At 52.3% G+C, this 27,423-nt stretch overlaps 10 protein-coding genes across 10 annotated transcripts; 6 read left to right on the forward strand and 4 right to left on the reverse strand.

Annotated features, from left to right (window-relative positions):
- Window positions 1-1,116: 1,116 nt before the first annotated feature.
- J4E87_003407 (uncharacterized protein) lies at window positions 1,117-2,060 on the reverse strand (the record flags this gene model as incomplete). The annotated part of the gene is made up of 2 exons (XM_049375035.1): window positions 1,117-1,140; window positions 1,473-2,060. The coding sequence occupies 2 exons, from the start codon at window positions 2,058-2,060 to the stop codon at window positions 1,117-1,119; spliced, it is 612 nt and encodes a 203-aa protein (XP_049234957.1).
- A 317-nt stretch (window positions 2,061-2,377) lies between these two features.
- J4E87_003408 (uncharacterized protein) lies at window positions 2,378-3,307 on the forward strand (the record flags this gene model as incomplete). The annotated part of the gene is made up of 1 exon (XM_049375036.1): window positions 2,378-3,307. The coding sequence occupies one exon, from the start codon at window positions 2,378-2,380 to the stop codon at window positions 3,305-3,307; it is 930 nt and encodes a 309-aa protein (XP_049234958.1).
- A 1,408-nt stretch (window positions 3,308-4,715) lies between these two features.
- Window positions 4,716-5,607, reverse strand: J4E87_003409 (uncharacterized protein; the record flags this gene model as incomplete). Its single annotated transcript, XM_049375037.1, has 3 exons — window positions 4,716-5,392; window positions 5,447-5,512; window positions 5,568-5,607. The coding sequence occupies 3 exons, from the start codon at window positions 5,605-5,607 to the stop codon at window positions 4,716-4,718; spliced, it is 783 nt and encodes a 260-aa protein (XP_049234959.1).
- A 737-nt stretch (window positions 5,608-6,344) lies between these two features.
- J4E87_003410 (uncharacterized protein) lies at window positions 6,345-9,103 on the forward strand (the record flags this gene model as incomplete). The annotated part of the gene is made up of 5 exons (XM_049375038.1): window positions 6,345-6,546; window positions 6,596-7,054; window positions 7,135-7,289; window positions 7,336-7,381; window positions 7,452-9,103. The coding sequence occupies 5 exons, from the start codon at window positions 6,345-6,347 to the stop codon at window positions 9,101-9,103; spliced, it is 2,514 nt and encodes an 837-aa protein (XP_049234960.1).
- A 2,288-nt stretch (window positions 9,104-11,391) lies between these two features.
- Window positions 11,392-13,065, forward strand: J4E87_003411 (uncharacterized protein; the record flags this gene model as incomplete). The annotated part of the gene is made up of 1 exon (XM_049375039.1): window positions 11,392-13,065. The coding sequence occupies one exon, from the start codon at window positions 11,392-11,394 to the stop codon at window positions 13,063-13,065; it is 1,674 nt and encodes a 557-aa protein (XP_049234961.1).
- Window positions 13,066-13,634: 569 nt separating this feature from the next.
- Window positions 13,635-16,236, reverse strand: J4E87_003412 (uncharacterized protein; the record flags this gene model as incomplete). Its single annotated transcript, XM_049375040.1, has 4 exons — window positions 13,635-13,959; window positions 14,526-15,193; window positions 15,215-15,723; window positions 15,780-16,236. 4 exons carry the CDS (start codon window positions 16,234-16,236, stop codon window positions 13,635-13,637), a joined length of 1,959 nt encoding a protein of 652 aa, XP_049234962.1.
- A 1,077-nt stretch (window positions 16,237-17,313) lies between these two features.
- J4E87_003413 (uncharacterized protein) lies at window positions 17,314-18,938 on the forward strand (the record flags this gene model as incomplete). Its single annotated transcript, XM_049375041.1, has 2 exons — window positions 17,314-17,767; window positions 17,818-18,938. The coding sequence occupies 2 exons, from the start codon at window positions 17,314-17,316 to the stop codon at window positions 18,936-18,938; spliced, it is 1,575 nt and encodes a 524-aa protein (XP_049234963.1).
- Window positions 18,939-19,744: 806 nt separating this feature from the next.
- Window positions 19,745-21,549, forward strand: J4E87_003414 (uncharacterized protein; the record flags this gene model as incomplete). The annotated part of the gene is made up of 2 exons (XM_049375042.1): window positions 19,745-20,537; window positions 20,594-21,549. 2 exons carry the CDS (start codon window positions 19,745-19,747, stop codon window positions 21,547-21,549), a joined length of 1,749 nt encoding a protein of 582 aa, XP_049234964.1.
- Window positions 21,550-21,751: 202 nt separating this feature from the next.
- J4E87_003415 (uncharacterized protein) lies at window positions 21,752-22,844 on the reverse strand (the record flags this gene model as incomplete). Its single annotated transcript, XM_049375043.1, has 4 exons — window positions 21,752-21,864; window positions 21,916-22,068; window positions 22,122-22,365; window positions 22,416-22,844. The coding sequence occupies 4 exons, from the start codon at window positions 22,842-22,844 to the stop codon at window positions 21,752-21,754; spliced, it is 939 nt and encodes a 312-aa protein (XP_049234965.1).
- Window positions 22,845-23,901: 1,057 nt separating this feature from the next.
- Window positions 23,902-27,115, forward strand: J4E87_003416 (uncharacterized protein; the record flags this gene model as incomplete). The annotated part of the gene is made up of 5 exons (XM_049375044.1): window positions 23,902-24,643; window positions 24,691-25,437; window positions 25,929-26,355; window positions 26,406-26,964; window positions 27,023-27,115. 5 exons carry the CDS (start codon window positions 23,902-23,904, stop codon window positions 27,113-27,115), a joined length of 2,568 nt encoding a protein of 855 aa, XP_049234966.1.
- Between the last annotated feature and the right edge of the window lie 308 nt (window positions 27,116-27,423).

The following is a 27,423-nucleotide window of genomic DNA, read 5'->3' on the forward strand; positions in this document are numbered from 1 at the left end:
CACCTTACTAACACTATGTCTCTTCTTTAACCTGCCCGCCAAACTACGAAACTTTATCTACACCTTCTTATATAACTTACTTACAATTGAAGCCTTACTTATAAGCACTTCTTGCATTTAGTCCTTCTACGCGATCTCTAAGACAATTGTGCACAAAGGAAACGCCATTTTACAACCCCAAAAAAAGGGCCTGCTGATCTGGTTAATAACATGCACACAAATTTTAAGAGAAGGCATGAACGTACTGTTAAGAGAGTACGCATTCACCTTATACCACCCCGCCCTCGGCCTCGCCCGGAGTTTACGTCTTAGGGAACTAGCCACGGATGACGTGTTGAACAGGCTCGTCTTTGCGGCTGTCAAGACAGTAGTGTTCAATATGAGGGCGTTAAGCTATATCAAAGACGCGCACCCAGACGAGCTAGCACAAGATTCTGATACCGAAGTCACGACTGAATTAGGGCTTGCGCGGTGGCATGTAGACCCTACACTGGGCGGACAGATGGCTGTGTCGGGAGCGCGTAGGGGGCAACGGCAGAGGACGGTGGTGGTTAAACTTGGGTCTAATGATGAAGAGATGTTGAACGTCCTGCACCAGACTGGTGCAGCTGTTAAAGAGCTGCGCATGTACTGGACTTACAACGTTTTTGGCGTGTTGCCGGGTGATGAAGTGGTTCTTAGGAATGAGGCATTGGAGCGCTGGGTGGGCAGGTTGGAACGTGTGCGGATTAGAGTGGATAGTAGAGTAGATGAGTTGATGGCGAAAGAGATAGTGGCGGGATTGGGGGAACGGGCGGCGAAAAGACTCGTTGCTAGGGGGGGCGGGGGATGTGATGGAGACGGAGAGACGGTAGAGGATGGGTCGAGCGTGAGATGGAGGGAAGAGGTGAGGAATCTTGGCGATAGACCGTTTGGTTACGGCCGCATCAAGAGGTATGTTACGGTTGAAAGATCAGCTGGATGAGAGAGATCGTTCACGAAATATACAAACTTCGGGAGTAAGTTCTCGTACCGGCCACCAAAGCCTTGAAACTAAAATCTCGCCGAGTCAAGCCAGCACCTCAAATCTTCCGCTCGATCACCAACGTCGACTCCCAATCGCTGAGGTGGAGAGGACTAACCGCCGGTCTCACCTCCTTCCTAGTCCAACGCACGCCTACGTCCTCTCCTGCAGTAATACCCACGAGTCGCCGTGAGCATTTCCTAGCCGCCTTCATCATCTTTTGCGCAAAGGCCCACTCCGCTCCTCCATACGTAACATGGACGCAAACCTTACGAAACCGCCCACTCCACCTCTCATCAAAACAATCCATCAACTCTTCTTCGCCCTCCAGCCACTCCGCACCGTAATAGTGGCTTCGACACCACATACGATCCCAGTATAAGTCCAAACACGCGTTCTCTCCGAGTCCACGATAAATACAGTCGAGAAGCTCGGTGTCATCCTCTTTCGCTTTCTCGAGAAAACGTACAATCTCGCGTCGCGTGTACTTGGGACGAACAGGCCAGTGCAGTTTAAACTGCACAGTACGACCAGGCTGGAACACAACGCGATCAATGCTGGCGCTGCCACCGTAGGTCACACTGTTGAAAGCAGGTAGTGCCCGCTGTTCGTCCAACAAAGTTAAATCTTCCATCACAGGTATCGGGTCATCGAACACGAACGTACGCCATCGGCGGAACACATTCATCGCTTCGGCATGGATCTGTTTGTTGGCTAGCAACCATTTGGGTAGACCGATGATTGCATATCCGGGATAATAGCGGGAAGGAGTCGAGAAGTCGCGCACTGAAGCCTGGACGCTCGTCTCTTTGCTGGCGCTGGATGCGCGGGGGGATGGGCCGAAGACGTAGGCGTATATATTTTCTCGGAGCTCGGCTGGGAGATCGAGAAGGAGGCTATGTGATGAGATGAGGGCTGATTTAGCCGACGCGGTGGACTTGGATGTTTCGAGGTGGTCGAGGTTCGAGGTGTCCTCGATGCTGGCGCGGTTTGTGCGCGTTGAGTTCATCGCGGCTTCCGAGTTGGCAATGAGTTGATCTGAGGAAGTTAGGGGCATTGATGTAATGTGCGGTGTTCTCGACTTCTTAATCGGGTCACGAAGAGGGTGGCCCAGGCAGCATCCGTCGCGCCTTCCTTCACTACAAGAAGAGGGCCGTGCCCGCGATCACGAGAATATTTAGCGCTGGAATTCGGATGCTTTCGCATATAAAATCCGGTACTTCTGTATCTTCTAACCTACGCAGGACAGACAGTCAACGATCGACGCTCGCCCATCACCCAACTCGACCTCATAGCCCACTCATAGCTCGGGTCGACTGATACAATCGCTCCTCGCCACTCGAACCCACTGCCCACCTACGCTCAGACGACGATATGGCTCCTTCCAAGAAGGCGCCGTCCAAGAAACGCGCTTTGTCGCCGGCAAAAGGCACTCGCTCCTCGAAGCGTCTAATGACTAAAGCCCGAAAGGCTCGGCCTACTGTCTCGGAGATTCCGTCTCAAGAAGGAAGCGCCCTCTTGAATCTCCCACGCGAAATTCGAAACCAGATCTACTTGGAGTTACTTGATGGTCTGGATCTCACATTCCGCGTGGATACGCTCATCATTGTTGCAACACAGGACACCGAAGGTTACCTAGGCGTCCGGCGCTTGAAATCAACTAAGCGAGGTCTCCCACTATGGTCGCTGTCTAGCCAGCAGATTTGTTACGAGCTTCTAGACATGATCGCGCGCACCTACGCCTTCCAACCCTTTGGTCGACCAGCATCCCCCGAAAATGAGTTGCCTGGACTACCGAACTCGCTTGTCTTCACTCCTGGTGGCGTAAGAACTGTCAAGCTGGTCCCTGGATATCACGCTCCGGAATTTTGGCTTGAGAACAACAAGATCTTTTGTGATTTGACTGCTCGTTTCCTCGAGCTAATGGACAACCTACTTCTGGAGGATGCGCGTTTGGAGATGATTTGGTACCACGTCGAAACCGAGTACTACTATAGGAAGTACCAATCTCACAACCTCGCCCGTCAGTGGGAAGAAGACTGGCGAGAGAGATTTCGTAAAGTCAAGATTACTGTCGTGGTTAGGTCAGATCCTGAGAAGGGTGGCACGCCATGGACGATTATGGATGATGCGGAGAAGTGTGCAACAAGGCTTGTCGGTATGGGTGGGGCTTCATCTTGGAACGATCTGGGTCGTGTCGATGTATGGAAGCCTTGGACGCCTCATCAGCCGGACTTGGTGTGGGTGCGACATGTGACCGTTGAGCGGAAGGTGGAGGAAAACGCATCGAGGAAGATCACATAACTGTGTCTGGTACCTAGATCAAAAACAAAGGAGTTACTGAGGCTGAATCGATAGTCGACAGACGTCGGCTGCAGTTCCAGGCAATACAGTCGTCCATATCAACGCCTCGGTCTCCAACGGGGATATGACGCTAGCCACAACCAGTTAGCTCTATACCAATACGACGGCTACTTAAACTTCGATCCCACTGGTGAAGCCATGTTTTCTTCTCTCTACAACAATCCCCCATCGCGGCGTACGCTCCCGAGGTCGTCTCACACCTTACTGTCAGGTTCTCGCCAGATAGTAACACTTCTCAACATGCATCTCCGCAACGAAAAACGCTACTCACCCGACGACGGACCTTACGTCCCCCGTAAGCGCCGCCAACGCAGCACAAAAGAGGATCTTGAACGATCAAGACTCATCACCACTCAGAATGAGCAGTCATCACTCTTCACTCGCCTGCCCCGTGAATTGCGCGACATGATCTGGGGGCACGCCTTCGGCTCCGATGAAACTACCTTTCATTACCGTAACCTCGCCATCGATGCCAAAAACCGAAAGTACCCCTCGAGCTGTCTCGATGACCACTACATGGGCCTTCCCGAATGGCTACTCTCGTGCAAAACGATTCTTGGGGAAGCGCTTGAACTCTTCTACAGGACGCAGACATATGCCCCAACCACACAATATGGAAGAACAAAACGAAGAGTAAGCCTAACACCAAAAGTTCGCCGCAGAGTTTTCAGTGCGAAATCATGTTATCGTGCACCACCCAACCCGGTGGACCGCAGCGAGTATAAAAACACACTTCTCTTCAACAACAGCATCAAGAACGTCGAAATGACATGGAAAGTCACGTTGAATTGGCAAGGGGCTACAGGCGCCGCGAAAGATCTGTGGTTTGCGCCGGATGAGGTCGACACCATGTTTGTGCAATACCTGCAGCGACTCCGACCAGATCTCAAAGACGTTAAATTCGTCTGCGAAGTGGCATTCTTCTGCCATGCGTGCAGTTATGTGCGTACAGAAGCGGACCCACACGACAAGAAGAGAAGGGAAAAGCGGAGAAGGAGCCTAGATGGCAAGATAGAAGGACTTCGTGGGTGTTGCAGAGGCCTGACTGTTGAACTGCAGAGCAACGTGTGCGAGCACTGCGAATTGGACAGTTCGGATCAACTTTTCGAGGAGAAGGCGACGGTGGAAGTGTGGGCGAAGGGCATTGTTGGTAGTGATGCGGAGGTGCACGAATGTGATGATACGAGAGATGTGTCCTACTATGAAAAGGGAACAGTCTTGAGGACTATCAGGGTCTCCACGCAGAGATCATGAATGCGCGGTATTGCAGCGTCTATACTTGGGGGCCGAAAACAGCGAAGAAAGCCAGGTAATCCACCGCCAATACTAGATATCAACAAACACATCATCATACCCGTCCCGCCATCCCCCCTTCACTCCCCTCATCCGCCCCATCCCCCACACCCTGCTGTTCAGGCGCCCACTCCCCATCCTCCACACTCCTAACCAACTCATGCACATCCAGCCTCAAATCCACAATCTCTCTCCCATTAACAAGATCATTCTCATCCGCCCTCTTCCCCGCCTCCTCCTCGTCCCTCGCAATCCCCGCCTTAACATGGCGATGCACCAACCTCTTCCGCGCAACATCAAAGTCCACATCCACGAACCAAAGCTCATCCATGAGCTTCGCAGCTTCATTCCAAGGCGCCTTGTTCAACGAACAGTAGTTGCCTTCGAAGATGACGATGCGGACGGATGGCGCGATGGCGATGTCGTTTTCAACGGGGTCTTTGAGCGCGTGGTCGAAACTGGGGGCGTAGAGTGTGGAGCTCTCGGGACATATGGGGTCGCGTAGTTTTTTCACTAGGCTGTAGAAAGAGTCGCCGTCGAATGTGAATGCCGCGCCTCTTCGAGCGTGGGCGCTGTCGGGATCGGGCATTGCGTCGAGTTGTTGGCGCGAGAGGTGGAAGCCGTCCATTGGTATGAAGGCTGAGAGTGGGTTGCTATTGGCGGTACCAGGCGATTGCTGTGCATGTTTCTCGTTGAGTTTGGTTGACACGATGGCTGCTAGTGTTGTTTTGCCTGGTTGGGGTCAGCGGGTTGGAGGGGCGAGGTTCGTGCATGTGCAGTACGTACCAGACCCTGGGATACCGGATACGGCGATTAGCAAGCGCTTCGATGCAGGGACATCTTGATATTGGTCTGCAGTCTCGTCAACACGTGTCTCTTATTTCCAACTCGTAATATTATCACATACCCCAGACCTTGTTTGCGAGGCGCTCTACTTGTTCTTCCATGTTGATGTAATGTTGCAATCGCTCCAAATTTGTGCTGTGTCAGAAATCGCGTAAAAGTCTTTATATCTTGCTATCCTGGAGTCGATCGGGATCGCCAGCATCCATGGCGGGATGGCTGGCTTTTAGTTCGCTCATCCGCATTTGCAGATTGTGGGGGCTCGGCGGCGTGAGTGGACCGCTGACGTCGCGCGGGAGGTTGGCGGGTTGGAATAGCTGGCATCCTTGTTATCCTTTCAGCCCTGTGGCATGTTTTGGCGTCAAGAGTTGGTGTTATTCTGTGTAATGTGTACTACCTACGTATGTTTTGAAATGCATCCTGGAAAGGTTGAAGTTTCTGTGGCATGGAAGGTAACGAATGAATGCATTCGTAGTAACATGCGGACGACCAGTCGCTGTAACTGACCCAAAACCCATCGCAGGCGAATACAGCTGTAGATCTTTCGAACGATGAGTAAAGCGAATTGTGATTCTTATCGCGTGCGACTGATTGAAGATGGAAGTAGAGTTCTTTTGGCCATGGCGTAGCGCGCCATCCAATCACAACGCAGCAGGAACCAAGGCCGCTCTGCCTGGGCAAATATGTCCGATATAGCCGGCGCATTGCTGTCGCTGTCAGCTAAGAGCTAAGTCAACGTAGCAGAGATATGCCCCGAAGCCTCGCGCCACCGCAGTCGTCCCGAAGAGCTTGAGAGCAATTGGTCAACGCGTCGTGAAGCGCGTCGCACCCGTTCGACGTCATGATGCTCCCGCCAGCCCTCCTCGCGCTCCTCTTCACGCTTCTTCCACACGCGTCCGCCACCGACCACAAGGTGCCGACTAGCAACGAGTCGCTGCTATGGGGCCCTTATCGTCCGAATCTGTATCTGGGCCTGCGCGCCCGCATGCCCAAAAGTCTCATTGCGGGCGTCATGTGGGGGAAGCTGGAAGATGTAGAGACGAGTAAGTAGACACTATGAGGATTCGCGTACAGCGCTAACTAGTTCTATAGCACTCCGACATGACGTGAACCAGAGCGACGGCATGGCCAAATACGGTTGGATCTCATACGATACACGAGAAGGCGGCCGACAAATGATAGAAGACGTCGGAAACAAGATGAACCTCATAACCGAGTTCATAAAGCACTCTGAAGGCCAGAGCCAGGGGAATTGGGGTTTGCGCATCAAGGGCATGCCTAGGCCTGATGCGCCGAAAGATCTCAAGACTACCGTGGTCTTCTACATTGGCATGGAGGCCATGGAAGCCTGTGCCGACTGCAAGCTCGAGGCGCGTCAACAGTTTGAGGCCGATGAGAAGACGGTTCAGGCTGTGAATATGAATATTGCGCATCCGAAGTTGGGTAATGCGGGCATTCATATCCCTGTACCCATCAATACAGATGAGAAACGTGAGATAGCGTATATCAAGACGCTCAATGTCACGGAAGACAGGCTGTGGCAGGGCAAATGTAAGTACAATGAATGCCATGATATCTTCAATCCCATCTACCTGTGCTTCGAACCTCCCCATCGTGTCATGAACAACCAGCTGATGAGCATGTGCAAGAAGCTACCTTCTTGGAGTCGCTGAAAGACCAAACGAAAGACCGTACCGAGCCAGGACCAAATGATATCGTACTGCGCAACGCTCCGGGCAACGGCAATTTGCAGCTAGTGCAGATGGTGTGCCATGGGGAATTTGAGGTCAGCACCACGCTCATGTGTTTACACTGAGACTAACCTCAAGCAGTTCGACATCCTGTACTCGAGTGATACTGCGAAGCGAGCCATGACCTGTGAGTACTCACCTCCGCCATTATATACGAAGAAGTGCGTCCATGAACCAGATATGCTAATGCCGTCCAGCCGCCGGTCTTACCACCAGTCTAGAGGAAACCCTCGCATCCTTCGCCAAGAACTTCGACGCAGTGTTCACCCCGAAAACGCCCTTCACCACCGTCATGCACCGCGCCTTCTCTCGGAATACTTTCTCCAATCTGCTAGGTGGACTAGGTTACTTTACTGGCACTGCCAAGGTCGACACGTCGAAGAAGGCCATATACGCCGAAACTACTGCAAACTTCTGGCAGAAGTCGGTCGATGCGAAGAAGCATACAACACCGGAGACGAAAGGCCCGTATGAGCTTCTCACTCATACGCCATCTCGTGCAGCCTTCCCAAGGGGCTTCCTATGGGACGAAGGGTTCCATCTCCTTCTTGTCATCGAGTGGGATGCTGATCTCACTCTCGAGGTGATACGCGACTGGCTCTTGAACCTCATGGATGATGATGGCTGGATAGCAAGAGAGCAGATTCTAGGCGCGGAGGCCGAGGGTGCCACGCCTGCTGAGTTCGTCACCCAATTTCCACACATTGCGAACCCGCCAACGATGTTTCTGGTCATCTCAAAGTTCATCGATATGCTGAAAGGGACGACAAAATATCACGGTCACGAGTCCCTGTACCTTGCCAAAGCAGAGACTGGGAAAGCTTTGGTGACGAAGATGTATCCGTACCTCAAGAAGCACTACGACTGGTTCCGGAAGTCGCAATCGGGAGATGTGGAGGCCCATTCCATGCCATCGGCCAACTTGAATGAGGGCTATCGATGGCGTGGCCGGACACCAGGCACGAACTTTGCCAGTGGATTGGACGACTACCCTCGAGCGGAGCCTCCTGACATCACCGAGTTACATTTGGACGCCTTGTGCTGGGTGGGCGTAATGGCACGAACACTAGAACGCATCGCGTTCTTCACCGAAAACGCCCATGACGCGCTCACATACCAAAACCACATCCGCGGCGTCAAGACCAACATCGACACGATACACTGGTCCAAAGAACCAAACACCTACTGCGACGCCGTCGTACGCAACGACCTACACACCCACGCCTGCCACAAAGGCTACATCTCCATCTTCCCTCTCCTCACCGGCTTCACCGACCCCTCCCACCCACATCTCCCCGCCATGCTAACCCTCCTCCGCGACCCCAACCACCTCTGGACCGACTTCGGCGTCCGCAGTCTAAGCCCCGAAGACGACGCCTACGGCAAAGACGACAACTACTGGCGCTCGCCCATCTGGATAAACATCAACTACCTCCTCCTCACCAACCTCCTCGACCTCGCCCAAATCCCCGGCCCCTCACAACAACGCTGCCGCGAAATCTACATCGAACTCCGCAGCAACATCGTCCACACCGTGTTCAACTCGTATCTCCAAACGGGATATATCTGGGAGCAATACGACCCTGTTAAAGGTGCTGGACAACGTACCCAGCACTTCACGGGCTGGTCGGCGTTGGTGGTCAAGATTATGGCTATGCCTGATTTGGAGAAGGATGATGGTGTCACGGAGAAGGTGAAGGGGTATTACGAGGAGGCGAAGAAGCAGGCGGTTATGAATCAGAGGACGGGGGCGGGGAGTGTGGTGTTTGCGGTGGTGTTTATGGGGTTTGTGTATGTGACTCGGAGGAGGTTTGCGGGGACTTTGAGGGGGTTGCGGAGGGGGAAGTGAGGGGTTGGTGTGGGAGGTGGGCTGTTATTACGCTCTCTGTAGACGCTGATGGTGGTAGAGGGAAGTTATTGGACTCTGCTGCTCATGGTATATCTATATATTCTTGGGTCTACGGTCCTTATCAGGAGACAAGCGATGAGAACTACGCGGTGTATGTAGGTTGTTCAATCCGGAGCCAGGGCTTCAATCCTTCCATGGTAGAAATATATGGTAAGAGACATCACATGAGAGATGCGGCCGTACGTTACTATGTTTGCAACGGACTAAGTGAACCAAGCCGAGATTATTAGTAGGAGCTTCAATTTGCCGCACTGGTGTTGATGAGTATTGCAAGGCTGCAGTCCGAATCCCCAACATCCTCAGTGCTTCTACGCGGCATGTCTTAGCTATGTCTCTGCGCCACGCATATGGCCATGCAGTATTTTTCCTCGACATATACACGCTCGCTATTGTCATACCTTTTATGTATGCGCACCCCACCCCCTTCATTCTCGTTTTTCAATGAAAAGTGCGTGCTTCCGCCAACCAATTCCCTTGCCCATGCCTCAATCGACTGACATAGAAGAGCGAAATGTTGTTTCCTGTGCTCAAGGCTAGGTTCAGCCCAAGCGTTTGCGCTACAAAGAAGCTTATCATAGTCGTAATGATCGTGAGGGACTTTGATTTCCACGGTTATGCTTCGGCACCGTCCACGAAGCTGTTTGAATCGATCACGACGATCAGGATTCCGCATAGGGGCCTTCTTGTGCCATTCTGGTACTTTGCTTGGATCCATACGAGGTCCTTCCGGATGATAGGAGATTAACTCACAGCGTACGTCCAGTTCCCGAGGTTTCCATGACGCAAGGCACTTTAGAAATGTATCGTTGTATCCGGGATGCCAGGAGCTCGGTGAAGGAAAGTAATCTCCGACCACTTCGAGTGACTCTCTGAGTTTTATGTGACGTATGTTTTGGTTGAATACCAGGGGGTTCGTTCGGGTGGGCGAAAGTCCCTCTTGGTAACCTGGCGCAAGGTCGATATGCTCAAAGCACTGAATTCGGTGGAAGACTTCCAGTGCTTCAGACAGCATCATCTTGCTGGATAGCATCCACGTCGGAAGACCGTCTTCCCACACACAGTCCGCACGATCCCGTACGTAGATTGGCAGCATTATGATCTTCGTCTCGGCGAAACCCAAAATGCGCATCACGTCGGTACCCAGGGCATACTCGTAGATCTGGTCGCGTAATTCGCGTGGTAGACGAGCGAGCGGAGGGGGGTTACCGGAATACTGGTTGGTACATGCCGCAGTCGTTAGGCTCTGGAGCGGGTCGGATATGCCGTTGTAAGACTTGTCATTGCGGAGAAGCATGGAGAAAGTTTCGATAACAGGAGAAGATGAGGAATGTGCAGATATGATCTCTAGCGGACACTCAAACTCACTTCTGCGAGTCTAACCAGCAACAGAGATCTATGTCTATCTATGTGATTTATACCGTCGCAGGTATCAGGGCGGGTCAGGTGCTTCCACCGTTGTCTCAGCAGCAATGCCAAGCTTTGACGCAGGAGACTTCATTTTGCGATAGCACCGAGCAACGCATAGGAAAAGGGCAATGATCGCCAAAGGACCATGACCGACAAGAGACCGTGCGTCCGCATCTGGCGCTTCCGAGACCACAAGAAATGCGAGAATGTTCGATGATGGGCGCGTTTTGGAGAGGCCATGGCTCTCGGTAGGACCTCGGGACCCATCCCACACGGCACTTCGATGGCACGTGCGTGGGAATGTGCCTAGGTACACACTCACACGCCGTCCTATATTCAACTCATCGTAAGTGGTTGCTCGTTCGCTGGCAGATTCATATGTGGTACCAGCGTAGATATCGCATCTTCGTTTGATCAAGTGAGAGGCGTGTATGCTATGCAACTTTTACGACCGACCCTACACGAGTCATCGTGAAAACTGATGTACGTTGGTTGTGTTCATCGCTGCTCACCTGACCCCGGGTGTACCTAAGTATGCTCTATTAGACAACACCGCGTTTCGGCTAAAATTTGATTGCGAATCTCTGAACTTCCTAGCTCACTTCTTTGCCTTGGTAGTACCGGGCGATTTTGAGGTTGGTGTTACCCTGAACCAAAGTTATGTCGTGCACGTGACCCGCTGATGTCTGGCGATCCATCCATGGACGGATGTCCCGAACGCACTTAAGCCATCGATTCCCATCGATTTTCCATCATCATATTTTTCCATACTCATCATCATTCTACTACTACTTGGAAATCCCGCTATCATACTTCTCACGATGTCAGACCAACTGCAGTCACCTATATTCCGCCTCCCTAGGGAATTGCGCGATAACATTTACGAACACTATGCGCACGACGAAAATGGCGTTTTCTACGACTATGCCTCAAACAAGCTTCGGTACGAGAACCAGGAAAAACATCAAGAGATGACTGCGCTGACACGCTGCTGCAAGCAAGCAGCTGAGGAGATGAAGGATGCGGCCATGCGGGCGAACACGATAAGCTTTCTTCCTGCACGCTCACATAAGGATGGCGTCGAAGTTAACGATCTCGATTCCAGGGCTGGCCGCTTCGAACGCCTGCTACAGTTTTCACGCCGCATGAAGATGCACATATTACATCACGTTACGAAAAGCGGATGCGTCACGCCAGCCATACGAGATCAGGTTACGGCGCGCTTTCCCGGCATATCGCGCTACTATCGCGCCGTATACGACGCCATTGAAGACGGGCGAGACTTGTACTCATCCAGGGCACTTTTCCGCAATGATCATACCTGGCGCTGGCAGACATCGGCAACCTTATGCGAGGCCATACAATACACGTTGGATTTGGCCTCCTTGCATTCGGCATTCGAAAACGCAGCTGCTAGAGCCTTTTCTACTCCCTGGATGTGCCACAGCAGGATGCCGCCTTTCCTTCCCGGCTCTCACAAGGCTGTTCTTGCATGGAATCCAGAATGGTGGCTGATTCCTACAGAGGCTGATTTGGCACTCGAATCATGTCTTGCTGACCCATCGCATCAGGATCTAATTGGCGAAACTGATCGTGGGGAACCAATGGCGCCCGTCGCTTGGTACTTTTCTGCAGCATCCGTCGCTATTAACTTCCTAAAGGCACTACCGCGCAGCAGTCGCCTGCTCCTCCGTACGACAATCGTGATCAAAGAAGAAAAGCGAGGCGTGGCATACCCAGAGTCGCATCTGCGGGGGCTCACACCCTTTCTGCTGGAGAACCCACATCTCCATGTCGAACTGCAAGTAGGATTCTGGACTAGCTTGATGCACCCAGTATGGCTGGAACCCGTCGTTCATCACTGCCTCAACGAAAGCACCCTTCCCAAAGAGAACATGCTCCGTTCCTTTGCCGACCTTTTGGACGAACTACACGCTTTATCTGCTAACGGAGTGACCGCCCATGCTCTCAGCGTAGCGATTGAGGGCCAAAACATCGATTCAGTTCTCTTATGGGAGACGATAAAGCATGCAGCTAGCCTACAAGAGGCCCTGGCAGGATCCGATTACATCAAGCAACATCATGAGATCGACCGCAGGCTAGTACTCTCCAAGATGGAATTCGAAAACACTTTGCACGACTACGCCATGAGGGAACGCTTCCAACTACCATGCGATTTACCGCCGTGCTTTCACGACATGGTCCGCCGTATCACCTTGGGTGAGTACTTCATTCGCTTTGATGGAAACGCCGGTGAAGTCTGGGATTCTGCGACAGAGATCTCTGCCAGGAAGGACTGGACGCCACAGCAGTTCTACGAAGAATGGTATGCCTCTTTTGGAGGTCGGCATATGACACTACCAGCAGGAGGGGTACCGGCCTTCTTCGCGATGTACGAGCTTCAAGAGCTCTGGTGTGGAACACACCCATGGAAATGGGTGTCTCTGGATGGCTCGGAAACTTTTGAGTATTCACCATCTGGGTTGTCATCGTAATGGCAAACTGGCCATACCCACGCACATTTCCTTTGACTTGACTTGTTCATAGCAACATGTAGCAATGTGATCAAAATAGACCGCTTCATGTAGGAAAGACAAACATATACATCTGCATTCTTCATCTCAGCTTCATCCTCATATTGGCTAACGAATCTTTCTACCGCTGCGAAAGCTTAGGCGCCACAGGCTTCTTGTTCGGTTTGACTCGAGCAATGTGAGAATTTACTGTCCCGCTCGTTGCATAGTGCATCGACATCCATATGCATTCTACTTGAAAGTTCTGTCACTTCTTGGCAGTCGATTATCTGAGCACTCAATAGCTGATGCCACGCTTCCTGCCGATACTGCGCTGCTTCCATCAACCACCTATTTGCAAGCACCCTTATACCCATCCGCTTGAGCAGCAGCAAGATAACGACACACATTATACGTATCAGTCTCCTTGTAGTAAACCACCGCCAGCGCACCACCATTACCAGCGGGCCACTTGCTTCCCTGGCCCCACTGCGGGATCGAGACCTACAACGCAAAAACAAGACTAGTCAGCAACGCTTCACCTAACCAAGCTATAGGATCATAGTACTCACCCATTTGTACGTATCATCCGAGTTCGAAGGGCAGAGCTTCCTGTCATCAGGCGCAGTGAAGGAGCGCGATGCTTCGGGAATTTCTTGCGTAGTCGCCCAGTTCTTGACGACGATGTCTTGCAGTTGGGTTGCTGTCATGGGGATGTAGGTGCCGTCGTATTGTTGGCAGGCGATGTCGGAGAAGCCGTTGAACTTTGCGGCTATGGTTGAAGCGGCGAAGAACGCGGCGGGGAGGAGGTACTGGAGCTGCATCTTGAGGTGCTTGTTGGGGTTTGCAAGTGAGGTTTGGAGTGGTAGTGTGCGACTGTGGATCTGGACTGGGGGAGAAAGGAAGCGGAGGACGTGAAGATCTTTATGCATTCATCATTGTACCTGCGTGTTGTAGGGCCGAGACATTTAATATTTGCTCATGCGCTGTATTGCTAAGAGATGCGCGTACGTCAGATGCACTGTGCTATGCTGCGGTGCGTTAAAATCGCGGTCAGTCATTCTACCAGGTATGCCTAGATGCTAGAAACACCGAATACGCGAATATCGCATCAATCATCGTAAGATTTGGCACATGCGACAGCTCAAACGACCACTGGATTAGCGCACGAGGTAACAACACGGAGAAATTTAACGCGATGATGCACTGGACTTGGCTGACAGAACGCTTACAGAAGAGCAGATTGTGTTGCGTATTCACATGATACCCAGCCGGAGGTTTGGCGTCGGACCGAAAATATAGTGTTGTTCATTCATTGTGCTTCATAAACATCCGTAGTACGTCGCAAAGGAAGTGCTCAGACCGCTAGAAAGGTGGCTGAGCCGGCTAATCAAGCGTGGCTGGAAAGACAGGAATGCGCCGAATTGAGGCCGGTCGCGCACTAGGCGATCACACCAATCCTATCGACATCCGGCGCGTACGCACTGCCAACGCCAGAAATGGTGATTGTGTTGGTACCTGTGGTGCTGAAACCCGACAACTCGACGCCGTAGTTCTTGTATACATCTTTGTCCCAGTTGTATCCGCTCAGAGGGAAGCTAACGGTCTTTGCCGCACCCCCGTTCACGCTAACCGATGCGACGCGCTCGTTGCTGCCGCCCATGTAGTCGACCTGGCCATTGATATAGTCAAAGTACACTGTTTGTGTCGCTTTGGAGGTGCGAATGTTGGAGAGCGTTACGCGACCGTTCGACGAACCGCCCAGGTTACCGACTTTGTTGGAAGAGGTGCAGCCAGAGCATGATTGCGTGCTTGCGCCTGAAGAAAGAGAGCCTGTTGATGCGGAGACATACTTGTATGTGGGCTTGGCCGCTGTCGAGCGGCGGATGTTGGAGAGGCGGATGGCGAGAGATCCGTGCGCTTTGACTTGCTTGGACAGGGAAGCCTCGCTGACAGTCTTACCCGTCCAGAGATCTTTGATCGATGCCGATGCGATGTCGAGTTCGGAGAGCTGCAGGCTCAGCGTACGCGCAGTGTTGCTGAGGTCTACGACCAAGACGGCCATGTCTCCATTGGCTAGGTCGCCAGCCCAAAGGTCGCGGTCCCCGCTCTAACGCTGACGGAGAGTGACCGGCTTGACGGCGGAGTCTTGGTTGATCGCAATCAGGTCTTTGTTTTGCAGAACAGCGACGAGTTCGTTCGATAGAGCCGCTACATCGGTTGAGACCATGAGCGCCGACTTCAGCATAGCCCACACGGCGAAGTGCGTAGCTTGCTCGTCGAATGTCATACCAGAGTTGCCGACCATGAGCAGATCAGCATCCGCGATGTGTCCTGGAGCGACCAGACCGGATTTGGCGATGTGCACGGCTTGGTTGTAGATGCGGAACATGGACGCCCAACCTGATGTGATATCGTCCGATAGTCGGAAGGATGTCGAGATGGGCTTTGTCCACTGAGCAGGTCCCTGGAGACCAGTAGAGGTTGTGAAAGGAACGCCCCATTGACAGATCAACATCCCTGGGATGCCAACTCGTTGCAGTTCCTTCCACATGACACCAAAGCGGGTGACAAAGTCAGTTCTGGCGTTCTTGGGGGCATTCTGGCTAGCTGCAGGCCCGTCGGCATAGCAGTTGTCATCTGGGAGGTTGTCAGCTTGATGATCACAGTGCGCGACCACGTTCTTTCGGACATACACTTGACGTATTCAGTGTTCAGCGTCTTGAAGAAATCCGCGTCCGCAGCTTCATGACCTAATGAGCCCAAGACAGGGCTCGGCGCCTCTGGGTCGCACATTCTCACACCGGCATCCGAGTACATTGTCCATTTCATACCCTTTGACCTTGCAAGGTCGCTCAAAGGCTTCAGACCACCCGGAAAGGCTTTCAAGTCCACCTTCAGTGCGCCGCTAGTAGCGTTTCGTTGTCCATCTCTTGAAGCCCATCCGCAATCAATCTGGAAAAACTTGTAGCCAGCATCAACGAAACCGCGACTCGCAAGCGAGTTAATGGTGGTGGTGATCTTCTGGGTGTTGGGGCTACATGACATCTGATTGTAGGAGTTCCAACCCATAACAGGCGTCTGCTGGAACGACTGCGATGCGACATGGGTCGCTCCAGCGAGGGTCAGAAGAACAGAGTTGGTTAAGATCATGGTGTGTATGTCCTGGTCGATGTGCTTCCTACCCGTCCATACGAATATCCCGTCTCTTTATACTTCCGCATTTTGAGTTCATCATCAACACGAAGAAGCCGCGAGCGACCTTTTACCGGTGGAAGGAATGAGTTCGTGCGTACACCTCTCGTATGCCGGAAGTACTCCTCGAAGTGGAAGACCTTGCGCTCGACATGTTTGGATATGATGCGCAAATCACGGGACTATGATGCGCGACTTCAAGTTTAGTCTATTTCTTCCGTGGAATATATTGGAGGAGAGGAGTACTGCGGGGAGTTCCCGAGGCTACCTCCCTCATTCGGCACTCGCGTGGTTGAATGCCCGGGAAGAGCTTGGGCATGATATACCGGCTGTATTCCCAGCTCTGTTTCAGAGGCTCGTACAAGAATGTTAAGGTTTTGTGGCTTTCGTGTTGTGGCGTTGGACCTCAGCATCGATTTTCCCCACACTCGGCACACCTTCCTCGCTACCCCGCGCTCGCTTCACCTTCCGTACTCATCAGCCGACGCATCTTTCCGCCTTCCCTGAATTAGTATTCCGCGATGCATCGTTTCCATACGCGCAACCTCAACATCGCTGCATTGGCTTGTCCACCCTTGCGCTTTGATCACTCATTGCCTCTTTGCTCGGCTAAAACGCCGCCATCGAGTAATAGAGCTCCAGTGTGGACCGAGTGGGCCCTCGGCCTATGGGGTATCGGGTATGTGATCAGAGTCTGGGGAAGTTCAGTGGATCTGGAGTCGACCAGAGGCTTGTGAGGCTTGACAAGCTTCGCATGACGAGGATAATGATAAGCGGAGAAAGTCCCGAGCCAGGGCTCATGCCCGGTATAAAGAGTTGATCGTCGCTGCGACCCCGTTGCAGATGACAAAGTTTGGTACAGGCCCAGTGCATTGGACCGGCTATTGACATCTCTTGATTTGAGGGACTTCCTTCTTCCACGACATCTCTTACTCTGCATCCACGATCACATACTTCGTGACATCGCTAGCTGGACAGGGAGTACGCGACCATGGCACGCAAATATCTTGGAGGCTCTGGTGAGCGGCTGACAGTATGGATTTCCATCGCCGCCAGTACGGTACTCGTGTAAGCTACGATCAACACATCTTGCAACGCGATTGTCTGACACTCATCAGCTTCTACGGTTACGATCAAGGCGTCTTCGGCAATGTCATCATCTCAGAGAACTTCCTCCACACCTTTGGCTACCCATCTGCCAACATGCAAGGTGTGATGACATCCATCTACAACATCGGCTGCTTCATCGGAGCGATGAGTACCATCTGGACTGGCGACATCCTCGGACGCCCAAGGCAGATTCTCCTCGGTTCGACGATCATCGGCATCGGCGCAATCATCCAGACATGTAGTTGGACTGTAGCGAGCATGATGGTTGGGCGCATCGTGGCGGGGCTTGGTACTGGCATGAACACAGCAACGGCTGGAGTTTGGCAGGCTGAGACCAGTAAGATGAATAGTCGAGGAAAGCTCGTTATCATCCAGATGGGTATGGCATTCGCAACGTACAGTGTAATATTTTGGCTAATTCGTCAACAGCGAACTGCATCACCGGCTTCAGCATCTCGAATTGGCTTACTCTCGGCTTTTCGTTCGCACCGCGCGACATCGCATGGCGTTTCCCGCTCGCATTCCAGCTCTTCTTCACCCTGTGCATCTACGCCATGTGCCCGTTCCTACCAGACTCCCCTCGCTTGCTGATCCGCAAAGGCAAGATCGACGAAGCTTTGGAAGTTCTTGCTGCGCTCGAAGGCCATGGAGCGACCCCAGAATCACCCTCGGTTATCACGCAGTACAACATCATCAAGGACATTCTCGACCGCGAGCAAATGAACACATACACATGGACGCAGCTTCTTACCGGTAAAGGACCAAGCGGTGTACTGCGACGCATGCTTCTGGGCGCATGGATGCAGGCCATGAATCAGATCTCGGGAATCAACGTCACGAGTTACTACATGTCTTATATCTTCATTAACGCCTTGGGAATATCTGAGCTTCTATCGCGCATTCTCGCTGCTGCTGGGTCAGTCGACTATCTGATCTTTGCTTGTCTGGCATACTTCGTCATCGAGCGATATGGACGTCGCAAGGTCATGATGGTCTCGGCCGCAGCATGCTCCATCTGCTGGATCGTCATTGCAGCATCGCAGGGTCAGACCGAGAAAGGTGGCGATTCGTACAAGCTGGGCATCGTCGCTGTTGCGTTCTTCTTCGTATTCTTCGCCAGCTTTGGCATGGGCGTGCTAGGCGTGCCTTGGCTGTACCCGACCGAGATCAACGCGCTTGAGATGAGAACCAAAGGCGCTTCCCTGGCGATGGCGACTAATTGGATCTGCAATTATGGTGTTGTACAAGCAACCCTTCCCGGTATCCAGAACCTAGGCTACAAGTTCTGGATCATCTGGGCAGTCATCTGCTTCTCCTTCATCCCGATCACGTACTTCCTCTACCCAGAGACGGCGAACCGGACGCTTGAAGATATCGACCGCTTCTTTGAAACGCAACCCGGTATCTTGATCCATCGGAACAAGCTCGCTATACAGCTACATCGCCCAGCCGAATTCATCGAAGCTGATGCCAGGATTGCTGCGCATGAAGAGGAGAAGTTTGAGAAGGGGCTCAGCACGGAGCATGTTGAGACGAAAGAGGCAGTTTGATCGGCAGCAGAGATGCCATCTGGGCGCGTTCGGTGACGTCCACTTGGCATATGACAGTGTACCTGTAAACATGCAACTAGCAATGCTTTGATAAACATTGATCCATTGTTCCCGGTGAATCGCCCAATCTATCGCTGAATCCCGAAACATCGCCGCGATAATACGCGGCCTCATGTCTGTCACATCGCTTGATCATTCATCCGCGTGAAAACTTCGCTGCAAGCCTTGCACAGCAAAAGCCTTCCAAAGCGTATGCAGCGAGTTGTCTGGAAGAAGGCTCTTCCAAGCTTGGGCCACAACCACGCTAACCGAGAACGCGTCTTCAGCTCACGTCTACGACCAGCAAGCAGCCTTCGAGTGACGCGGCGCAACGATTGATACAGCCGGCGCACTATGTTTCTTCACTCTTTGCATCACTAAACACGTACTGCAATGCTGCGTAGGGCGGAAGTTGCCGTCATTACACTGCCAGACATCGCCGGCCAGACCTCTGGTAGGGCACCCATGGACAAGAATGGTTCCACAGATCTGGTGACAGTCAACTAAGAGATTGACGGGGGGTCATTGCGAGTATGGTCAGAGTCTCCAGCCACAAATTGGGGTTTCTTATTGCGACTGCGATGACGGAGTCTAAAAGCCCGAGTCAGGACTGGTAAGGAGTATATAATGCTGAAGACACCGCGACAGTTATCTCGAACACCACCTCGCTAAAACAGCTTCTCTATCTTCTACCTTCGTTTTTTTCCTACGCTCTTCTCGTTTATACATCCATCATGCGACACTCCTCCTGCGCAACGGCTGCCGCCATGGCAGTGGCCGCCAATGCAGCCTCGTTAGCTGAACTTTGCACAGTATCGAACGTGCAAGCCTCTCTTCCTTCTAACGGCACTCTTCTAGGAATCGAATTGCTACCTGGCACCGTGACTGCCAGTGCGCTCTACAATGCTACCCTCGAGAGCAGCGGCATGGGAGCGTCGACAACTGATGGTGCTACGTACTCCTACTGCAACGTCACTGTCAGCTACACCCATACTGGAAAGGGAGACGCGATTCCCCTCAGATTCGCCTTCCCTGATCCTTCGAGCTTCGCGAATCGCTTCTACCTTGCTGGTGGCGGAGGTTTCTCTCTCCAAAGCGTTGCCACCGGAGGTTTGCCATACGACGCAGCTTCTGGAGCCACATCAGCAGGCTACGACGCTTTTGACCAGAGCTATGATGAGGCAGTTCTATACGGCAACGGAACTATCAACTGGGACGCCACCTACGCCTTTGCCTACACCGCGCTCGGGGAGTTGACGAAGATTGGCAAGCCGCTCACACAGGCTTTCTATGGTCTGAACGACACCAAGGTATACACCTACTTCGAGGGCTGCTCTGATGGTGGACGCGAGGCTATGAGCCAGGTCCAGCGCTGGGGCGAGGAGTATGACGGCGTCGTAGCTGGTGCGCCTGCTTTCCGCTTTGCGCAGCAGCAGGTGCTTCATGTCTACCCTGCTACCATCAACGTTATCAACGACTATTACCCTCCACCATGCGCTTTGGCTAAGATAGTCAACGCCACTATCGCCGCCTGTGATCCTCTGGACGGACGTACTGATGGTGAGTACGAAAATCCATTCGGCCATGTGGTAATGCACTAACATTAGTCACTCTAGGTGTCATCTCTCGCACCGATCTTTGCAAACTCAACTTCAACCTCAGCTCCTTGATCGGCGAAAGCTACTACTGCGCAGCGCAGACCAGCACCTCCCTCGGCTTCGGCTTCAGCAAGCGCAGCCTCAACAAGCGCCAGATGCCGGGCGGCCAAACCAGCGCTCAGCCCGAACAGAACGGCACTATCACTGCCGACGACATCGCTGTAGCCCAGGGCGTCTACGATGGTCTACATAACTCCAAGGGCGAGCGCGCATACCTCTCTTGGCAAATCGGCTCCGAACTCAGCGATGCCGATCCGACATACAACAACGCGACCGGAAAGTGGGAGCTCAGCATCCCTTCCACCGGCGGCGAGTACGTGACCAAGTTCGTCCAACTGCTCGACCTGGACAACCTCGCCAACCTCGACAATGTCACCTACGACACCCTCGTAGAATGGATGAACATCGGCATGGTCCGCTACCTCGACAGCCTGCAAACCACTCTACCCGACCTCACTCCATTCCAATCCTCCGGCGCAAAGATGATTCATTATCACGGTGAATCTGACCCTTCTATCCCCGCTGCATCCTCCGTCCACTACTGGCAGTCTGTCCGCTCAATCATGTACCCCAACATGACCGACGCCGAGGCCCAGGAAGCCATGGCTGACTGGTACCAATTCTACCTCGTACCTGGCGCGGCGCACTGCGGTGCTAATAAGCTCCAGCCTGGTCCTTACCCGCAGGATAACATGGCTACGATCATTGATTGGGTTGAGAATGGGGTTAAGCCCAGTCGCCTCAATGCGACTGTGTCGGCGGGTGATAACGCTGGTGAAGTGCAACAGCTTTGCCAGTGGCCTGTACGACCGCTTTGGTCTGGGAACAGCACTGAATTTGAATGTGTCCAGGATGAGGCGTCTATTGAGAGCTGGACGTACACTTTTGATGCGTTCAAGATGCCTGTGTACTAAGTGTTCCCCACCGGGGTCTTTCTTTTCGTCGCCTATAAGTCGCGAAAAGAGAAGAGTGATTCAGGAGGACGATTTGAGTGGAGGGGAGGAATGGTGACGGAGTGTATGTGGAATTTGTTCTGTTCTTGAGTATTTGTCTTTTATCTTGTAATATGCCTACTCTTCAGCCCCTAGAATATACACTGGCTTTCTGTTCCAACCATTATGGCTCGTTGCAATATCCATCGATGAAATTGACAGTCAGCCTATTCCGGTTCTCCTTCAGCAGTGTTTCTCTTCCGATGTCTAAGAGCTTCGTCACATCTTGCCGGCAATCTGTATGTTGTCAGCGCCAATGTTTCAATCTTCGGAGCACGCGCTTCTTACCTAGGAAGAGCCCTCTCAACTCTTTCCCTTTTCCACTAGCCAACCATGCACAGGTCTGACCACACAGCGACGGTCCATCCTTGAACAGGTCTTTGAAGAACTCTTCATCCGTAAGGTCGCCGTACTTCTGTTTCACATCATCTGGCGCGCCAGCTACATTACGTTAGCATGCTTTTCGGCGTGGTATACAGATGAGAAGTATTTACCTCCGCCCATGTTACCTCTCACTCCACCTGGATGCAGCGCATACATGTGAATCGCTGGGTCCAGCCCATCGAGTTCCATCTCCAGTTGTAATGTGTGTGTAGCACGCATCAGAGCCGCTTTTGACGTCACATATCCCAAAGTCATGGGTACGTCTACGGTGCCGGATCGAGAGGCGATGTTGATGATGCAGCCGTGGCCGCGGTCGCGCATTTGTGGAAGGACGGCGTGGATGAGCATTAGAGGCTGAACATACATTAGTAAAGACACATTAATGTACGAAAAGACAGACTTACAGCCTTGAAGTTGACCTCGATCTGTTTCCAAAACGTGTCAAAGCTACCCATGATGAACGGCCGCTGAGTGAATATCCCCGCGTTGTTCACCAATATATCAATCGCTCCCAAGTCTTTGTCCACTTGCGCAAAAACCTCCTTCACGCGCTCCATATCTGTGACATCGCAGCCATATGCCTCGACCTTTCCTCCGAACGCTGAACATGTCTTCTTGGTTTGTGTGAGGTTGTCGGTGTTTAGGTCGAGGATGGCTAGGTGAGCTCCAGATTTTGCTAGCGATTCTGCAATGGCGGCACCGATGCCCTGTCCGGCTCCCGTTATGAGGGCTACTTTGCCGGCATTGGATCCTTCTAGGGCGGATGGGACGATTGGACCGTATGGCGCGTGGTTGAGAGGAATGGTGCTGTAGCCGAATTGCGCTGGATCCATGGTTGCGGTGTGTTGATAGTAGATCTTGGGGTATCAGTGGCTTCTTCTCTCAGACTAGAGATTGTCGCAAAGATATGATGTTTGCCATGCTGTACATGCGGGCGGCATAGTTCCGACCGGTACGTGACTGATGCGGGGCGGTCTCGGGGTAGCTCTTGCCCCACACGAGGCATGTGGGGTAATTCAAGAGCCGAATCGGTATTTCGCTGTAGGCTTGGTGGGAAAGACGAGCGTGTCTATAAACTCAGAGGTTTGATCGCTGACGGAAGTTGAGGACGGTTTGTGATACTTCGCGAAACTGACGCGTGGTGACGTCTTCGGGTGTTCCAAATTAGGCATAGTGCTGCCGCCGCCACACATGGCAGACATTGCGTCGCTGGTCGCACAATCACCCATGCTCCATCAACCGCGATACGCGACGACCATACGAAGACAGTATCCGATGCTGGCGGCCTGAAGCCACACACACTCAGTTCATAGGACCTGTGGCACGGACAGCGGTGTGCCGCACTCAAAGGGTACAGAGACCTCGACCATCAACGGTCGTCATCCACTACCACTTCATCTACGGGTCTTAACAAAAACAACATCTGGAGCAAGAAGAAATGATCCAAAGCGGCACAGCATATTGAACAATGCAAGACATCGCGTTAACAAAATGGCCTCAAAACCACTCAAACCGCCACAACAGGGGTTTAAATTAAACGCCCTTTGTTTCAAAAGCTTGAGGCGCGGCTCAAGTCATGAATACATGACTCAGCCATTGTCCACCAATTTGCATACTTCAATCGAGAGACACGCTAGAATCGATCATTGTCACGATTGGATGGCAGTAGAGCGCCTGATGGCAGCTGATACTCCTTTCATATTGGCATGGCCTCAGCCTTTGTCGCAAACTGACCAACGTAGGTATCCCTATGGGTATTCAGTTGAATCCTTCGGTTCAGGATGGATGTGCGATTGAGTCCAGTATGCGCTTGCTATAAGTAAAGGAAGCAATGTATGCAGTGTAAGTAACTCTTGACGAGTAGCTTTCTCAGTCTTTCCTGCGACTACAATGCAGCACACAACTCCATGGAAGAGACGAAGTCTCATTTCCCTCATTTCTATATTGGGTTTCCTGACATGCCCAGCCTTCGGAGAACCAGTCTGCGAAGCTTCTTCCTTCCAGAATCTGGAGCTGCCAGGCGGCGAAATTCTCGACATTGCTACAAAAACACACGCGAACTTATCATTCCAAGCTCCCGCGGAGCAAAACCATTACGCCACTGCCGTGACCGATCTGAACGCTTGTGAAGTGATCATCACATACACGCATCCCGGCTTCAATGACACTATCCACACGGTCGTTTGGCTACCCTCGCCTGGGAAGTGGACAGGAAGACTCTTGGGCGCCGGTGGTGGGGGATGGGCTGCGGGACCAGAAACCAACACCACACTCCCATGGGCGGCCAGCGAGGGTTTCGTTACCGTCGCGACAGACGGAGGTCACGTCGGGCAGGATATCAGCTGGTCGCTCACTAACTCTGGCAAGGTCGACGAGGTATTGCTAGAAGACCTTGCCTCGATCTCTCTAGATGATGCCGCGACGCTGGGAAAGGCGGTCACTCATTCTTACTATGGCAAAGCACCGAGCTACAGCTATTGGAATGGATGTTCGCAGGGCGGAAGACAAGGTTACATGATGGCGCAGAAGTACCCCAATCAATATGATGGTATCTTGGCGGCTGCACCAGCTATCTACTGGAACGAGTTGATGATGCAACTTTTCTGGCCGCAGGTTGTTATGAACGAGAATGGTCAGTACTCAAACGAAGGCTAGATATGCATGACTAACACACATCAGGATTTCCGACTCCGCAGGAATTTGAAGCTATCAACGTTGCTGTTGCCGAAGCCTGTGATGGTCTCGATGGTTTGGAGGACGGCATCATATTGGCACCTCAAGACTGCACCTTTGACCCAATGACCGTCGTTGGCAAACAATACATTTGTCCCTCCACCAACCAGAGCATGACCATCACGAATACCCTAGCCAAGGTAGCGAAGTTGATATGGCAAGGCGCAACAACTCCCGAAGGCGAGTTTCTCTGGTACCCCGGCAACATCGGGGCTTCATTCGTTGGCCTCGCATCAACAACATGCAGTAAGAACGATACATGCGTCGGCGTACCGTTTGCCGTACCTCAAACCTGGATCACCGACTTTGTCATCCGCGACCGCCAGTACGATACCGCACGAATGAACACCACGTATTTTGAGCAGCTTTTCCATGATGCTGTAGCCCGCTACGACTCTGTTATTGGAACCGCAAATACAGATCTCGACGGATTTCAGAAAGCGGGTGGCAAGCTCCTTTCGTGGCATGGGTTGGCCGATATGGCTATCGCGCCTAATGCGACTGCGCACTATGCGCAGCAGGTGCATGAGCGTGACCCGAATTCTAGTGACTACTATCGCTACTTTGAGGCGCCTGGCGTGGATCACTGCGGCGGTGGGCTAGGCTGGTATCCTGGCGATGGTCTTAAAAGCCTCATCGATTGGGTAGAGAAGGGCGCGGCGCCTGAGACGTTGGAGGCGGAGAGTACGGAGGGTAGGAAGGCGCAGCTTTGCTTATGGCCCAAGCATATGGTATATGTTGGAGGAAATCCTGACGAGGCTGCCTCATTCGAGTGTCGATGAGCTAGATTTGTGGTCGCTACCAATGCTGGACTATCATTCGCATGTTCGTAAATATGCTTGTCAGATCGCTTTCAATACAATTCCAATATACCCAAAGTAATGTAAGCTTGAGCTGACGGTGGGTGGACCAATCGGGCTTTCGTCTGACTGACCTCAGTGGGCGTAGCGTGGGGGCTGGATACTGGAACTGGTGTTCTGCGCCTCGAACTATCTAAAGCCTCGTCGAAACTTTTGCATTTGACAACACAAATCGATGGTATCTCCATTCTTGACTTCTATTTTTTCTTGTATCTGCAACTCATACAACCGCGGGTAATCTTCCCATTCGGCATTGACAGCACTTGGCTAACAAGAAGGCTTTCAGACATGCCACGAGATTAAGCTAGGCTACAACGATGGCAGAAGTCTGCGCAATCCTCGGCGGAGTGGGTTCGATATTCAGTATCGTGAATGGTATCAGTAAAGTCGTCGGTACCATCGGTGACCTTCAAACGAAGTGGGGCGAGGCTGATCTTACTTTGTTGAGTCTGGCGTCCCAGCTCATTGCTCTACGGGCTGCTTCTACAAAGATACAAGAGTGGATAGATCAAGATCTCCAAGACACCCACCACCAACTAGTCATGGACCTGGACGTGTCCGTCTCCTGTTGCAAGTTATTGATGACCGAGATCGAGAGCTTCTTTTCCGACCTTGCGCAACTAACGGAGAAACCACTCGATCTTCGCGACAAGTTCAAAGTTGTTTTCGGAAGTTACGGACCGGAGAGTGTACAGAAGCTTATCGAGCACCAGACGAGCTCACTGACTCTTTTGTTGACAGCTTGTAACTGGTAAGTATCACGCCGCACAGCAGCATGACAATGTTGACCAACATGTTTAGCAAAACTCTCTCTGAGCAGCAACGTATTCTCGGTACAAACAAGACTAGGAAAGTCTTGGATCGAGCAAAAGCAGACTCGTTATCTCTATATGTTCATCGTGACTCTGCATCTCTCACCAGCAAGATGACCGACAACATGTCAAAGATATCGCGTGTCTTCGAATTCGACTCAAACATCTTCTCTACGGGAGTATACGAACGGGCATTTCGGGGGTCGGTCAGAGATCTACTACGGCGACGACAGCAAACCCTCAGAGCTCACCCGATAGCTTCGTCGGCAGTAGAATCTACACCAACGCCCGGGAGCTTGCAGAGTATCTGCTTTCTAGGACCTGACCAAATTGGCATGGATTTGTTGATTGACACCATTCAAACTGATCAACATCACCTTCACGACGAGTGGGCCTTACACCAGTGGGAGCTACGAAAGCTCTTCCTGAGCCTTGTAATCACTATCGTCAGGACTCGTTCAGACCACTGCGATGAAGAAGACGCCGGAATTGTCATGCGATTCATGCGAACTGAAGAGTACCTAGAGCGATACTCTGAGCTGCACTCGGTATCTCATAAGGCGCTAGGAGCTTGTACGCGGATTTGGAATGATGCAGTACAATTAGCTCAAGACCCGCACATCCGTAGCGCTCCTAGAGAGAGGGTCGAGTTCGGCAAGATGGTCTTTTGGGTCCAGATCATACCTGATCGAGGGTTGAGCGTTATTAGTGGCAACTATGCAGCTAGGTCGTACGTGATATTGTACGCGCATGTGCGAGCCCTCGGCTGATTACTCTTTAGCTTCGTTCACCGCATAGAAAGTGTTCTGCCCGTAAGCTCTTCCAATCCGTTTCAAGGTACGGCCCGGCTTGCAGATCTTCTGAGAGGGGCAAGAATGGCATTCGAGGACGTTGCTTTTCAGCTTCCAATCGGCTATTCTAGTTCAGTGAGAATAGTCGATCCGAACACACTCCGCCCGGGAGATGGAACTGCATATGTTTTCTTCGTGGACCTTCAAGACTACAAC

The sequence above is a fragment of the Alternaria ethzedia genome, assembly GCF_023757985.1.
Source record: "Alternaria ethzedia strain BMP 0044 chromosome Unknown scaffold_6, whole genome shotgun sequence".
In the NCBI taxonomy this organism is placed as follows: Eukaryota; Fungi; Ascomycota; class Dothideomycetes; order Pleosporales; family Pleosporaceae; genus Alternaria; species Alternaria ethzedia.